This window comes from Anabrus simplex, chromosome 1 (genome assembly GCF_040414725.1).
Source record: "Anabrus simplex isolate iqAnaSimp1 chromosome 1, ASM4041472v1, whole genome shotgun sequence".
Classification (NCBI taxonomy): domain Eukaryota; kingdom Metazoa; phylum Arthropoda; class Insecta; order Orthoptera; family Tettigoniidae; genus Anabrus; species Anabrus simplex.
This window is the reverse complement of record NC_090265.1, coordinates 1,059,239,963-1,059,255,896: the sequence shown is the minus strand read 5'-3', so window position 1 is coordinate 1,059,255,896 and position 15,934 is coordinate 1,059,239,963. Positions and strand designations below refer to the sequence as shown.

Sequence of the window (15,934 nt, the reverse complement as noted above, 5' to 3'; positions counted from 1 at the left end):
GATAAACATGTACACACTATTAACTTAAAGGCTCTTCAGTCTGTCGAACACATAGGTTAAATGTAAACATTATTATTAAACAAGGGATAAACATGTACACACTATTAACTTAAAGGCTCTTCAGTCTGTCGAACACATAGGTTAAATGTAAACATTATTGTACCGGGCGGTACACCTCCACGCCGCTAATTCAAACATTGCGCCAGTTGAAAGTCCTCTATTGGAGGAAGCCTGAACTTTAACAACCACATTAATTCTAAGATTTCTCAGAAGATGTCCCTACTGTAAATTTTGAAGTGTTCTGAACTATGTCAGTTTCGATTCGTTTTTGTTTTCTCTGTAGCAAGAAGTGTGAACATTCTCTTCTAGATGGCACCACTTAAGAACTACAATTGTGCACCCTAGTGCGAAGTGAAGGAACCTTTTTTTTTTTTTTTTTTTTTTTGAAGAAATTTTTTAGTCATAAGTTTGTTCTTTGTTAAATTTCTTTCTGTCATTGTTTGAGTTGGCAATGTTAATCCGTTCGTTCCGCCAGTTTTGAAATTAGCCAATCCCGAATTTCTTAAATTCATTTTCGACCTATCGGGGCTTTCTTCCCCAACCTGCTCTGTAACTGTGTTCGGTAACCAATAAAATTTTGTGGGCGGGTGGTAATCATTCATGAAACGTCTCGAATCTTCCATGAGGATATATAAACTGCTGATTTTCTGGTCTCGGGGTCACTTCAGTAACATATTTCCTAGTGTGATTATATAGCAGGGGGCGGGAAGCGCCCCTTTCTTCAGGCGGCAGTTCATCCATCAGGTAATGGCCTTTTAATAACTTCTTTGTTTGCTAGCTCAGCAGTTTAATCCTCGGGACAGGTTCGAAACTTTTATCATGTAACCTACCTTTAAAATGTAAAAGACACTTGGTATAAAGTTCTGTCTCTTTAACTACAAATTGGGATAGAGAGTGCCTTACCCTCTCGAGCTCCCACTCATATTGTTTTGAGGTGACTACATTTTTATAACAGTTTCCCATCTCTTCGTAATGTAATAAAGTTTTATTTCGTGTCACCTCCGTAGTATGGGATTAGCCCTTGCATAAGCGGTCTAGGGCCAAATTAGGTTTTAATAAAGTGTAATAGGAGTGCTGAGTACGCCTCCATTCAAGTTGGTATTTTGGGGCCATGCCATTGTCCTGTTTCTTTACTGAATAGGCCTCAGTAGGTTGGGTATTTTTACCCCTGTTTTTATGTGTCCGGAGGACAGCTTGAAGGTGGAGTTTGGTGTGGCCGTTGATGGGCTTGAACTTTGAGAGCGGGTTGCTCTTTCTTAAATTTGGGTTCTGTGTGCCTCGAGGAGGCTTTACTGGGTAACTGGGAGCTAGTGCTCCTTGGTATGATTGGGGTTTTCTGCCCCTTTGTTGAACCTTATACATAAGTAAAGTTGGGCTAATTGCTCAAGAATTGTGAATCTGGGGCTCGAAGCCCAAAATCCATTAATAAACTGTAATTGTACTTTCTTAACTTGGTGATATACAACTGAGTTCCTGTTATACTTGTTATTTCTTGACCTTGAAAAGAAAATATAACCTTTGTTAAATTTTAAATTAACTTTAATTTCGTAAGTTGAGACCTGTTCATCCCAGCACCTCCTTTCACCTCTAACTACCACGGATAACTCCGTAACAATTATTATTAAACCAGGGATAAACATATACACACTATTAACTTAAAAGCTCTTCAGTCTGTTGAACACACAGGTTAAATGTAAACATTATTATTAAACAAGGGGTAAACATGTACACACTATTAACTTAAAAGCTCTTCAGTCTGTCGAACACACAGGTTAAATGTAAACATTATTATTAAACAAGGGGTAAACATGTACACACTATTAACTTAAAAGCTCTTCAGTCTGTCGAACACACAGGTTAAATGTAAACATTATTATTAAACAAGGGGTAAACATGTACACACTATTAACTTAAAAGCTCTTCAGTCTGTCGAACACACAGGCTAAATGTAAACATTATTATTAAACAAGGGGTAAACATGTACACACTATTAACTTAAAAGCTCTTCAGTCTGTCGAACACACAGGTTAAATGTAAACATTATTATTAAACAAGGGTTAAACATATACACGCGTAGCTGTGAGCTTGCATCCGGGAGATAGGTTCGATCCCTACTGTCGGCAGCCCTGAAGATAGTTTTCCGCGGTTTCTCATTTTCACACCAGGTGAACGCTGGGTTGTACTTAGTGATATATTCCGTTCTTAAAATATCATCATCAGTTTCTATGTTCAGATGTGACATTTTTTTTTCATTTTCCTAGCTGAAATCCAAGGTAATTTTTAAAGGTGCCCGTGTTTCCTTCTCTTATTCTGTGGTAACTCGTTTCATGCATTGTTGACTGACCCTTAATGAACCTTTCAACTGTTTAACCTCCCGGTTCCTTGCGTTACAGCCAAGTGGGAGTTGTTGGTCGTAACTGGAATGTTTACTGTCGAAAAGTCACTCTAAATTCCCAATCTTAATCAAATCTCTGATCACATACTAAACAAGTCCGTTTTCAGTCTATCCGTTCACCGGACGAGTTGGCCATTCGCTTAGGGGCGCGCAGCTGCGAGCTTGCATCCACTGTCGGCAGCCCTGAACATGGTTTACCGTGGTTTCCTATTTCCATACCAGGCGAACGCTGGGGTGTACCTTAATTAAGGCCACGGTCACTTTCTTCCACAGTCTATTCCGACTTCCTTTCTAACATCTTCGTTTCTCATTCCGTCTTTCCTATCATATTTCCTAGGTAGATCCTATTTCATTTCACTGGCCTGAATTCTACTCTCCTCCCTAATTGCCAATGTCCAGGTCTCAGCCGCATAGGTCCATAAGGGTGTATTTTGTACAAAGACAGCTCACAAGGAGACCTTGCCAACGTGTCCCCATCGATTTGATCCATTTTCAATATACGTGTAAGTCATAGCGGGAACTTTTCACCTGTTCGAATTGCTAATTCCATTTCTAAGAAAATGGAATTTAAATATTTCGATAGTGCTTTACAAGACTAACAGCAAGCGACCTATTGCTAAAGCGCAATAAGTAAGATTTGCACTTCACAAGCTCGAGATCCGTGGATCGAATCTCGCCTCCGCAATCTTTTCATGCGTTTGTTTTCATTACAAACACACTGAAGATATTCTCAGTAATATGTGTTTGACACTTGTCATCCTTCCCAGTTTCATCCCCGACCAAAATGCCATGCTCCAGGACACTACCATTGAGGCGGTGGAGGAGGAAACCCTCGCTGAGGCCTGGTGGGAAAAGCAACCCTGGAGGGTAAACGGATTTTTAAAATATATGTGTTTGACAATACTGGTTAACTAATTTGCGTATTGACATCTACTTTACCCTGGGAAATCGGATGATATGTATTGAAAATATGTATACCTTACTGAAATGAAATGGCTTATGGCTTTTTTTTAGTGCCGGGAGTGTCCGAGGACAAGTTCGGCTCGCCAGATGCAGGTCTTTTTGATTTGACACCCGTAAGCGACCTACGCGTTGTTATGAGGATGAAATGATGATGAAGACGACACATACACCCAGCCCCCGTGCCAGCGAAGTTATCCAATTAAGGTTAAAATTTCCGACCCTGCCGGGAATCGAACCCGGGATCCCTGTGTCCAAAGGCCAGCACGCTAACCATTTAGCCATGGAGCCGGACTGTATACCTTAATGTTAAACGTTGATGGTTTGAAAAACTACGCAGGTACAGGTATGACTGATGATTACAAGTTTGGTATCACAATGGTATACCGGTTCTTGTTTTATGTTTGAGTAAAGGATTGTGACCAAAGCATTCACAAAATCGTTTTCACACGCTTCGTCAATGTATTTGTAGTCTATCATTTAGAGCAGCAGTCGAGAATACCGCGGAAGTGTGATAAATAGCACAAATAGAGGTGAGATTGTGAAGCTCGTTCATTGCGTGGTGGGAATGTGCCGTATATTGTTGGAATTGTCTTGTGTAGCGCTCTCGAAATATTCAAATTCCACGTTCTCGAAAATGTGTAAGAGTTGCGCTTTGCAGTTTGAACTGGTATAGCAGTTGTTGTATGAGTCATCAGTCCATAGACTGGTTTGATGCAGCTATCCATAACACCCTGTACTGTGCTAACCTTTTCATTTTTACATAACTACTACGTCCTACATCTGCTCTACTCTGCTTGTCATATTGTCTGCCTCTATCGTTTTTACCACCTACACTTCCCTCAAAAACCAGCTGAACAAGTCCAGGTTGTAAGTTGTGCCATATCGCCCTGTCTCTTCTTTACTTCAAATTTAGCCAAATTGTTCTCCTCTCACCACTTCGATTCAGTATCTCTTCATTCCTGATTCTACCTATCCATCTCACCTTCAGCATTCTTCTGTGACACCACATTTCTTCTTCTTCATCTTTATCTGTTTTCCCTCCAGGGTCAGTTTTTCCCTCGGACTCAGCGAAGGATCCCACATCTTCCGCATCAAGGGCAGTGTCCTGGAGCTTCAGACTCTGGGGATACAACTGGAGAGGATGACCAGTACCTCGCCCAGGCGGCCTCACCTGCTATGCTGAACAGGGGCCTTGCGGGGATGAGAATATTGAAAGGGATAGACAAGGAAGATGGAAGGAAGCGGCCGTTAAGTACCATCCCGGCATTTGCCTGGAGGAGAAGTGGGAAACCACGGAAAACCACTCCCAGAATGGCTGAGGTGGGAATCGAACCCACCTCTACTCAGTTGACCTCCCGAGGCTGAGCGGACCCAGTTCCAGCCCTCGTACCACTTTTCGAATTTCGTGACAGAGCCGGGAATCGAACCCGGGCCTTCCGGGGTGGCATCTAATCACACTAACCACTACACCACATAGTCGGACAACACAACATTTCAAAAGCTTCTATTCTCTTTCTTTCTGAGCTAGATATCGTCCATGTTTCACTTCCATACAATGCCACGTGCCAGATGAAAATCTTCAGAAACACCTTTCTAAGTCCTGTATCAATGTTCGAGTGGCGGCGATTAGTGTGGGCGAGGGTGTGTGTGTGTGTGTGTGTGTGTGTGTGTCTGTGTGTGTCTGTGAAGTCAGCCACGCCATTTTAGTCGTCTGAAACAATGAATTATTGGAATTATAAAAAAATAATTGTACAATCCTGTTGTCTTTTCAGCAAATTCGTACCTATATTTCCCTTAATTATTAACCAACCCGGGTACTTTTTGTTGTCTGTAATTATTTTTGCCCCCTACTTCTAATTCCCAATCGCCACTACTGGGTGTAAGTTCTCACCATGACTTGCACTTATACTGGAAATGGATCAAATCGCTGGAAACACGTTGGCTATGTCTCTTTGTGGGTAGAGGTGGGATTGACAGAACACGGACAGCAAATGGCGAGAGGAAAATAATTTAAGTCAAATATTTCATGGTTGTAGCAGGTATGATGTGGCATTTGCTCATAATGATGGGTTTAGATGTACCTAGTTTTTATCACGAATTACTCCATGTACTTATCATGGTACTTTTTGTTGTATTTATAGGTCAAACATGACTTTGAATGAAGATAAAAATCAACTAGGCCTACCTGAAATGAACTAATTCGTGGTAAAAACTACATCTAAATCCAACATTATAATTATGTAATATTTAAGTTTTACGTAGGACAGGGCAGTAGTAAACGTTTTAAATTCTGTTATTGGCAAATCGCGATTAAATCGTACAGCAAGTCAGCCAGCTGCATTTATTTAACATTTATGTTTCTAAATTTATAATTACATGAAATTGTTTTATGATATAAATCTGCTACAGTAGTAAATGTAGTTACCAACTTATGGATTTGACCATGACCAAGCACTTAAGAAGAGTTGGAGCTCTGGGACTGATTACAGGATGTACTATTTATGCCTGTTGACATCAACGCCAAGGTCGCTTTCATCACAGAGAACAGTCGCCAGTACCACATCCCACAAGTAGCTCAGCAGTCACCCGTGAAGGTAACATGCATACTACTACTACTACTACTACTACTACTACTACTACAGGAAAATAATTATGGTAAGTCAATACAGTAAAATCTGCCTTCAACGGAATACGGACCAGGGAAAATCGCCGCTAAAGACAGTTTTCCCGTAGGTGTACTAGGAAATAGTCTACATTCTCCATTTATCTGCACTAGACACTTGAAAATACGCCAAATATTAACAGAATACATTAAACTAATCTGTGCTCACTTTTCTTAACCGTAGAGTAGACACTCAAACGTACGTCAAATATTACCAGAATCTATAAAATTGACAATTTTTCTTACCGATACAGTACGGTACTATACATTCTCCAACAGTCGAACAGAGTTTGATCAATTACAGTGGTCTTTCTCTTGATAGCCTGATATTTCGATTAAACTTAAGCTTCAGAAATTACAACAAAACTTCTTTAAACTTCCCACGACTTGATTAGTCTTCAATCAGCACTCAATCGCTTCTCCTCTTCTTTTTCAAGTATAGAGAACTATTGAACAACAAGTGGTGAATTCCAAAAATGATGAGTAAGTACAGTGTGGAAATTAGATTGGAAAATGGATTGTCCAGGCGGTCTAGACAGTCGAAGGAAATACCGAGCAGTTACAGTAATCCCCGAAACGAAGGGACAGGGAAAAAAGAAATACTCTGTGCCCTTTGCAGTAGGGGAGAGTCATGTAAGATAGGGCCTTTACGTTTTTAATTTATACATATTAATATTTGTACTAAGGAAATGAACAAGTTTTTTATTAGAACACTTTGATGGACATAGAATACTGTAGAAGAAACAAAATTATCTATTACAATACAAAATTAAATTTTTCTACTGATTTGTAAACTGGCGGGTAGTGCAGGACAGTCAAATAAAGGTCGACATTAATGTAATTCTTAGGTGTTTAATTTTATATTTTCTTACACTTGTATTCACTTGTCACTCTAGGCCTAGTAATAAGAGGTCACATTTTCCAAATTAGCACAATTTTCTTCAAACCAGCAGATCCTTCAATCCTCATGTTCCTTGGATTTCACTTCAACGACAAGAGCTGTAGCAATAGAAAATTAATTATTTCTGTGTCCAGTACTGCCTAAAATAGCATTCCTGGTCCAAGACCAACCACAACACTCAAAAACATGGCTTCCGTACCGCGCCAAAGCTGACTTGGCGGCGAGTAACCTAATAACGGCCGTGAGAATTGTAGTACAAAAATGTTTATAGATGGTTTTCAAAAAATATTTGATACATAAAAGTGCAAGGGTAATTTTGCGGACACTTTATTTCGGGAGAGTGAGACACGTAGAGCGTATTTTAAAAGCACTGCACCAAGTTACTAATACTTAACAAACTTAACTTCATTTAAAACATAAATACGGACTACAGAACAAAAGCGACACAACATTAAACGAAAAAAAGAATCAGTTCTTCTGTTATTAACATTATGGCAGCATGCCCCTTATCCAATCATGCATCCTTCACTAAAAATTTGATGTTGACCAAAACTAGCACTGCACACATCCAACAAACAATTTATACGAATCAATTTAATGGTTGTAGCAGATATGATGTGGTATTTGCTCATAATGATGGGTTTAGATGTACCTAGTACCTATCACGAATTACTCCATTTACATTAGTTAGTTAAATGAAATAATTAGGATATTTCCTTGATGCTGATCTCTTAATTAATTTCTAAAGTGCTATATTTTACTACAATACTTTTCAATAGTCGGCCTCTTGGTTCCATGATTTTGAAGTTTCTCGACAATTTCTTTGGAGATTTTATTTTAATCTGATAAAAATACATTGACCAGAATTTTTAAACACTTCTTTACATTGTTTGTCAAAGGAACACCACAGTTACACACATGAATTGAATTATTATTGATACATTCTAAGGCTAACACAAGGATAAAACAGGGGCTTTTATTTTATAAAGTTCCCCAAAATAAAGAGACTGTCTCTAAGTTCAATAATACTCTCTTCATAACTATTAAGATGACTCACCAGAGTTTCAAATTTGCTCCATCATTCAAGGTTGTCTTTCCTTCATATCCTAATATCACTTTTTTTTTCTGTTAGTAGGGCAATATTTTAAAATACACTTGAACTTCGAGGTCACTCGTCACTTTAAAACTCACTAATATCTATGGAATATCTGCAGGAGTCTGAAAAAACTATCATAAGTTATCTGACAATCACATTGAATGGGCTCGCATTTTTGTCGTGAGAGTCTGAAATTAGTCGATCTTCATCACGCTAACGTTCAAACACTTCTTCGGCACCCCCGCCCCCTCCGTAGCACTTGCTGTTTGCGTTCTGTAGGGTACTTTATTCCTCGAGGTAAATTAATGTTGATATGCAAATGTTGATCGTAAAATATGGATGGATAGATCTCAGGTGACAATTTAAGTTGCGAATTCGTTCACTACTCTAAGCGGGGAAAAAACATATTTCCGGACAATAAACTTAGAGTCAAAATGTTTGACCCACACGACAGTTTCATTATTTACAATAACATTTTCGCGATGAATGTAACGAATTCACTTCACTCGAAGATTTTATCTTTTAGTGAGGGCAGAAATACTCGAAAAATAGATGTAATTTGACGTAATTTGAGGTACACAACACTATCGATCCATACTAACCTACCGGGCGAGTTGGCCGTGCGCGTAGAGGCACGCGGCTGTGAGCTTGCATCCGGGAGATAGTAGGTTCGAATCCCACTACCGGCAGCCCTGAAAATGGTTTTCCGTGGTTTCCCATTTCCACACCAGGCAAATGCTGGGGCTGTACCTTAATTAAGGCCACGGCCGCTTCCTTCCAACTCCTATGCCTTTCCTATCCCATCGTCGCCATAAGACCTATCTGTGTCGGCGCGACGTAAAGCCCCTAGCAAAAAAAACATACTAACCTAATAAATGTACACTGAATTACAAGATACCACCACCACCAATGATAATAATAATAATAATAATAATAATAACGTCACTCAAACACAACGATAAACAGACACTTAAGCTATACGGTACCACGCGCAAACACGAAATACAAGTAATGAACCTATAGGTATTTTAAGCTTTCACGTAAAAGCACCTAGCGACACAAATAATTTTATTAATATTGAAAACAAGGAAGTAAGATCACAAGGAGACTCGTAAAACACAGTTATTACTTTAAGCTCGTATCCGCGATCACATTGAACCTATGCATCGCCCGCACTCACGGCCTTAGTGTCACTAATCGAACCATGCCTTCAGCTCTGAGCGATGTAGTTGATATTGTCTGGTCTTTTCCGTTATGTACGATGATGGATTATTTTTAACCCTATGTACAACGTTTAATAGGAACTTTGTAATTGTCTTCTTTACACTATTATGCATATAAACATGTGTAAGAAAATAACTCACCTCATTCTTAGTAGTAATGTTTTCTTTTTTTGTTTACAATTGGCTTTACGGCGCACCGACACAAACAGATCTTATGGCGACGATGGGAGAGGAAAGGCCTGGGAGTTGGAAGGAGGCAGCCATGGCCTTAATTAAGGTACAGCCCCAGCATTTGCCTAGTGTGAAAATGAGAAACCACGGAAATCTATCTTCAGGGCTGCGGACAGTGTGGTTCGAACCCACTATCTCTCAGATGCAAGCTCACAGCTGCGCGGACCTAACCGCATGGCCAACTCGCCCGGCAGTACTGTCTTGAATAATGAATGCTGTAGACTCGCCGTGACACAAACTAAATCGCCAACAGCAACGCATCCTGTAACTTGAAGAGGGACACCCTCACACTTCTGGGCATTTAGGATGTGCTCTCATCTTGCAGAGTTTTCCAGAAAGTTAAAGTGTCCGGACATAGCGATCGTCCGGTCCTACACGACTCTCCCCTACCTGTCATGATGTATAGCAGACAATCTAGAACAGCCGTGTAATGTAAATGTTGCATAGACAAACGGCGCTGTGAGTACGGAACTGAAGACGTCAGTCAGCTATAGCGCTCTCTATGACAATAACGTGCTATCTCTGGAGAATACGTGCACATTCTACGAAATCTTCATCAGTTTGAGTCCAGGTTTCAAAATTTAGAAACGTTTTCTACTACATTTCAGCTCTTTGCAACCCCGTATTCAGTGCATATCAACAATATTCCGAACAGTGTCAAATGGAGCTGTTAAATTTAAAATGTCACGATCTGTTGAAGGAAAAATGTGAACACAAGGAGGACTTGGCGGATTTTTGCAAGAATGTCCCCCGAATCAAATTTTCGAGGTTTTACGCCCTTGCTGCATTGATATTATGTATGCACGGTTCGGCGTATGCATGCGAACAATTCTTTTCTGTCTAATATGCTGTCTTCGATTACGAATTGCCCGGGCATTACGTCCCAACATTGATAAAGTAGTAAAGGAGAAACGAAATAGAACATGCAGGAAAATGCCCACGTAATTGTTCCGTCTGCATCTCTTCTAAATCGCAGAGAAAATAGTATTATGTTCGTTTTACGTTACATTATGGCTTTCCTTCATAAAAACGAGAATTGTTATAGATTTTCTCACAACACACAGCCGAAATGTAAATGTTTATAATCTGTAACCAATTGTGTAATCAAACAGTCAGCATTAACATTTATTTTTTGCTATTTGCTTTACGTCACACCGACACAGATAGGTCTTATGGCGACGATCGGATAGGAAAGGGCTAGGAATGGGAAGGAAGCAGCCGTCGTCTTAATTAAGGTACAACCTCAGCATTTTCCTGGTGTGAAAATGGAAAACCACGGAAAACCATCTTCAGGGCTGTCGATAGTAGGGCTCGAACACACTATCTCCCGGATGCAAGTTCACAGCTGCGCGCCCCTAACCGCACGGCCAACTCGCCCGGTAGCATTAACATTACGATATCCAAGACGTCAGCTATGTTATTAATAGACCTCGGATTTTTAGGTGGCAATAGGTTAGAATGCAAAGTAATTTGGTTTGTAGGAAGTGTCATGCAACCCGTTGTACCATAATGTAGCAAGAGTAACATAAATTCAAGGAGTTATATAGGCCGTACCTCTAATTTCTATGCAAATCTCATAGCATAACCGCTGTGTGGGGTAGTATATACGTGTTGTTCGCTTAAGTAAATTTGCATTTTAACCTATCAGTACCTAAAAATCCGGACTCTAGTTATTAAATATTAACACAAGGTCTGTTTGCTGCTTCTCCTACATCGCTGCATTCCGCACATCTCAAACAATTTTTTCTTCCCATGTGGCTGTCAGAAAAACAGTGCAGAGTGAGGTGACGTCACACCAGCGCTTTTTGTCCTCCATTGATCTAGAATGTATAGAATGGTTAAAATATTGCTAAAAGATCCACTTTGAGAAGTGGAAATTTTTCCGTTTAAGAACATATTTTGTATTCTGTTTCCACGTTTGACAATTTCCGCTCAATCCAGGGTGATTTGTATTACATTCTATTCCCAAGTCAATTTTCCGTTAAAGGCAAGTTTCTATTTAATAGAGGGTCCGCTGAAGACAAGTTTTACTGCCGCTACTACTGAGTGTTCGAACTACTGTATGATTGCACTCGGCCGTGTGAGAAACTACTCTTTGTTTACGTCCGATGCTCTGTCGTTCAGCTCTGACACGAACACAGTAATGCGTTAACTCTATGACTGCTTAGTGAGTCGGCCAGTCCTTGGTGATACAGTGGTCCCTTCCGCTCTAACGTCGCTAACCCCTGAACAATCAACACACATTCCATTCTGAATTCGTTCTATTACTTTTTCTTTCGCAATACTCACAGATTCTTCTCTAAAATTAATCTTGTCCTGTCGGTAACGTGCGACTCATGTAATGAATGTACTTGGTCCACTTACGTGTACGATGCTCGCCATCAACACCCCCCCCCCCCCCCAATCATCATGAAACTGCGATGAACAAACACTAGCTCCTCCTCGCCCAAATGCAATCGCATTTTGAATATCGTCGTTTGCACCTAGAAAAACCGCCATGTGATTATATTTCAGCTTAGAACTCTGACCAGAAAATTTCTGTCATCTAAAGTTCAGTATTGCATGGAACTATGACAACAAATTTTTGTTTAAATTATGCCTGTGCTGCAGGCCAGTATTTCTCCCTTCAACATTGACACATAACGGTATTTTCGTAGACTAATGCTACTACTACTACTAGTCTATTACTATTACTACTACTACTACTACTAATAATAATAATAATAATAATGAAAATCTCCCCACACATACTCACAATGTGGCACAAAAGGCTGCAATCTGAAGACCTGCAACAACGTCAGATTCTCAATGATCAGTATGGACCACAAGCAGAAGAGGCTTCAACCTATGTAGCGAAGAAAATAATGAAGGTGTATATTGTAAATTTATGTAAATTATGGTTAAGTTCTATTTCTTACACTCAATGTATAGAAATACGAGATATATTATCAACTAAAAAGTTGTGAAAAAAGGATAATAATAATAATAACAATAATAATAATACATTAATAATTGAAAACATTGTAAAGTTAACAGAGTTCTTTAGATGCAATGGTAGAGTATAAAAACAGGTAGACCTATTCAAGTAGTTTTATTATAGCTGTAGTGACCCCACTGAAGGAAACTGACCTCAACAACAGCGAGTTTCACCACTGTTAGGTATTATTTCTTATGACTTCAGATTGAACTCTGAGAAAGTGAATAAACTGAACTCTACATAAATTTAACGCTGCCATTAAGTACCGATTGAACTTTTGATTTCAGATGAAAATAAGTTCAAATTCCCTCTCCCAATTCACACACCTTGCAGAATCTCCCTTGCCACCGGTATCTTACATGAAGCTATAGGTGACCATGGTACATTCTGCTAAAATTAATCCCATTATTATTATTATTATTATTATTATTATTATTATTATTATTATTATTATTATTATTATTATTATTGTATGTCACAAGAGATTGCTATTCGTGGACTTGAAAACTTATTTTTCTTTTTGCTTTCAGGAATCAATTATGAATGTTGAGATGGAGGATTCCCGGCCCCCTCCGCCTTGCTGGCTGGACAAAGACTTTATACAGCGGGCTTTACGAGCTGGAGATGGAGACTCTACGATTACAGTCACATCTTATGAGATCTTCATGGCTAACGCTGTGGGAGACGGCTATGCTAGCGATATGTATCGGGTCATAGCAAAACTGGACAGCTCTGAGGAACGTCGCGTAGTCATAAAATGCCAACCTCAAGGAGAAAAAATTAAAGAGTTCGTTAAAAATTCTGGCATATTCAAAATAGAAACAAACATGCTGACGAAGACTCTTCCAGCAATGCACAAACTGCTGAATGAAGTACGACCAGGAAAATATCAACCATTTTATGCCGAATGCTTGTATCATGGAAACGATCCTGTTCCGTTCCTTGTGCTGGAAGACTTGCGGCAGTCAGGATTCACCCTGGCTAGAAGACAGCAAGGTGTGGATCTAGCCCACTGTTCTCTAGCGTTACGAACTCTTGCTCGTTTTCATGCATCATCTTTAGCACTCCTCGAGCAAGATCCCACAGCCATGGAATGTTACAGCGCTATATTTAGTGAAGACGTAGCAGGGATGTTGGCGTCATTCTTCGAGAACTCATTGCAAATATTTACAGAAGTGGTGTCAAAGTGGCAAGGGTTTGAAAAATATGCATGCGCATTAAGTAAGTTGAAGGGAAAAGTTTACAATCGTGTAGCAGAACTGTTCACAAGAAAGGCTGACAATTTCAACGTTTTACTCCATGGAGACCCATGGACTAACAACATGATGTTCAAATACAGTGGTTGTGTTCCTGAAGATATTAGATTAGTAGATTATCAGACATGTACTTACTCATGCGTGGCTCTGGATGTCCTGTACTTCCTGTACGCTTGTCCCAGCGAGGAAGTGCGTATCCAGCACATGGACAGCTTGATTCAAAAGTACCATAGCACGTTGCTCGAGACTTTAGACCTTCTTAATGTTACAGAGCACTCTATATCTCTTGAGCAACTCAACAGCACTCTCGATGAATTCATGTTTTATGGTCTAATGGCTTCAGTGTGCGTCATGCCGATTGTACTCTCAGACCCTGAAGATGGATACGATTTCACTAAGGCACTAGATGACGATATTAGCGAGCAGAGATATAACACAAAGATATATAAAAACACTGCTTACATTACAGCAATGAAGCGTCTGCTACCCATATTTGAAGAAAAGGGGTTACTGGTTGTATGATGGCGTTCTCCGCTTGCAGGAAAAAGAACAAGTCTAAAATGAAATAGCAAAAATAGGTGACATATCGTCCAAATTTTTTTCTCTCTGATCTTCTTGAGATATTCAAATGAATGGACAATTGTATGCTGAATCATTTCCATAGCAATGCACTTCGCTACTCTTTCGGTCAATTGAAACCATAGACCCTCTGACTTGCTAATATGCTTTTGTATACACGAAGTTACCTTTGGCACACATACCGTACATGCTTATTCATATTTCTCTCTTCAGTTGTAATCGAGCTAGCGAAGCGAGAGGTTGTATTGTGCAGTGAGTGCTGAGTGAGAAGTTTGAATATTGCTATAGAGCAATATCGCGCGGCCATAGGTCGATGGCACGGGCGAGTGAAGTGTGTGTGTACGCCAAGTGATAAGGTGCATTTACGAAAATCTGGACTTGAGGGAACTATGATGGTAGCAGCAGTGGTGGCAATTCTTCTGATAATAGGAGGCATAGAAATGAACCCTGGACCAACGGGTTCATTGAGCTGGGAGGACATAGATAAGATTAGGGAAATAGTCAGAGATGCTTGCCAGTTTGAGCAAACGAGGGAGTTAATTCGCGAGCTGAGAAATGACATGAAAAAAATGAAAGACTGTATAAAAGAAGAGAGAAGAATTATGACAGAAAAGGTGGTGGAAAACTCTAGGGAAATAGAATTATTGAAATCGAATATGAAGGAGATTGAAGGAGAAACTGATAAATTAAAGTGGCAACAGAAAATGACTATCCAGGACGCAAAGAGGAAAAATATTTTCATATACGGCATTCCAGAGAAGGAAAAGGAGGATTTGAATGATCTAACGAATAAAGTGTTAGATATCATAAATAACCATATATATTTCTTTCTTTCTTTCTTTCTTTCTTTCTTTCTTTCTTTCTTTCTTTCTTTCTTAATCTGTTTGCCCTCCAGAGTCGGTTTTCCCCTCGGACTCAGTGGATTATCCAACCTCCACCAGGCCTCAAGTGCAGTGTCCTGGAGCATGAGACTTTGGGTCGGGGGATACAGCTGTGAAGGAGGACCTGTACCTCCCCCAGGCGGCCTTACCTGCTATGTTGAACAGGGGATTTCTGGAGGGATGGGAAGATTGGAAGGGGCAGATAAGGAAGAGGGAAGGAAACGTCCCTGGCCTTAAGTTAGGTACCATCTCGGCATTTGACTGGAGGAGAAGTGGGAAACCACCGAAAACCATTTAGAGGATGGCCGAGGAGGGAATTGAAAGCCCCTCTACTCAGTTGACCTCCAGAGGCTGAGTGGACCCCGTTCCAGAATTCGTACCACTTTTCAAATTTCGTGGCAGAGCCGGGAATCGAACACGGGCCTCCGGGGGTGGCACTAATCACGCTAACCACCACACCTTATATAATAGTTCCTTGTGTAAAGGAAAGCGCGTACTACAAAGCAATTTTCGAAACGGAATCCTGCATTTTATGTTCTTAAGGGCACCTCGGTTGTGAAACCTGCAGGTTTTAAGGTTCATTTAGTAGGTTCATACCTAAGAAACTGTTTTTTTCCAATTTAACATAAACTAGGACGAAGTATGTTCATAGTATCAACTATGTGTTTTCCTTACTTCATTAACAGGGATACAAATAGCAACAAATCACA

At 40.0% G+C, this 15,934-nt stretch overlaps 1 protein-coding gene across 1 annotated transcript; it reads left to right on the top strand.

Annotated features, from left to right (window-relative positions):
* The first annotated feature begins 13,044 nt into the window (after positions 1 to 13,044).
* Positions 13,045 to 15,109, top strand: LOC136876102 (uncharacterized). The gene has a single exon (XM_067149771.2). The coding sequence runs from the start codon at positions 13,048 to 13,050 to the stop codon at positions 14,284 to 14,286; it is 1,239 nt and encodes a 412-aa protein (XP_067005872.2). The 5' UTR covers positions 13,045 to 13,047; the 3' UTR covers positions 14,287 to 15,109.
* The last annotated feature ends 825 nt before the right edge of the window (positions 15,110 to 15,934 follow it).

Excerpts from the sequence above, each read along its gene's own strand:
- LOC136876102 (XM_067149771.2), top strand. The coding sequence starts at position 13,048 with ATGAATGTTGAGATGGAGGATTCCCGGCCCCCTCCGCCTTGCTGGCTG.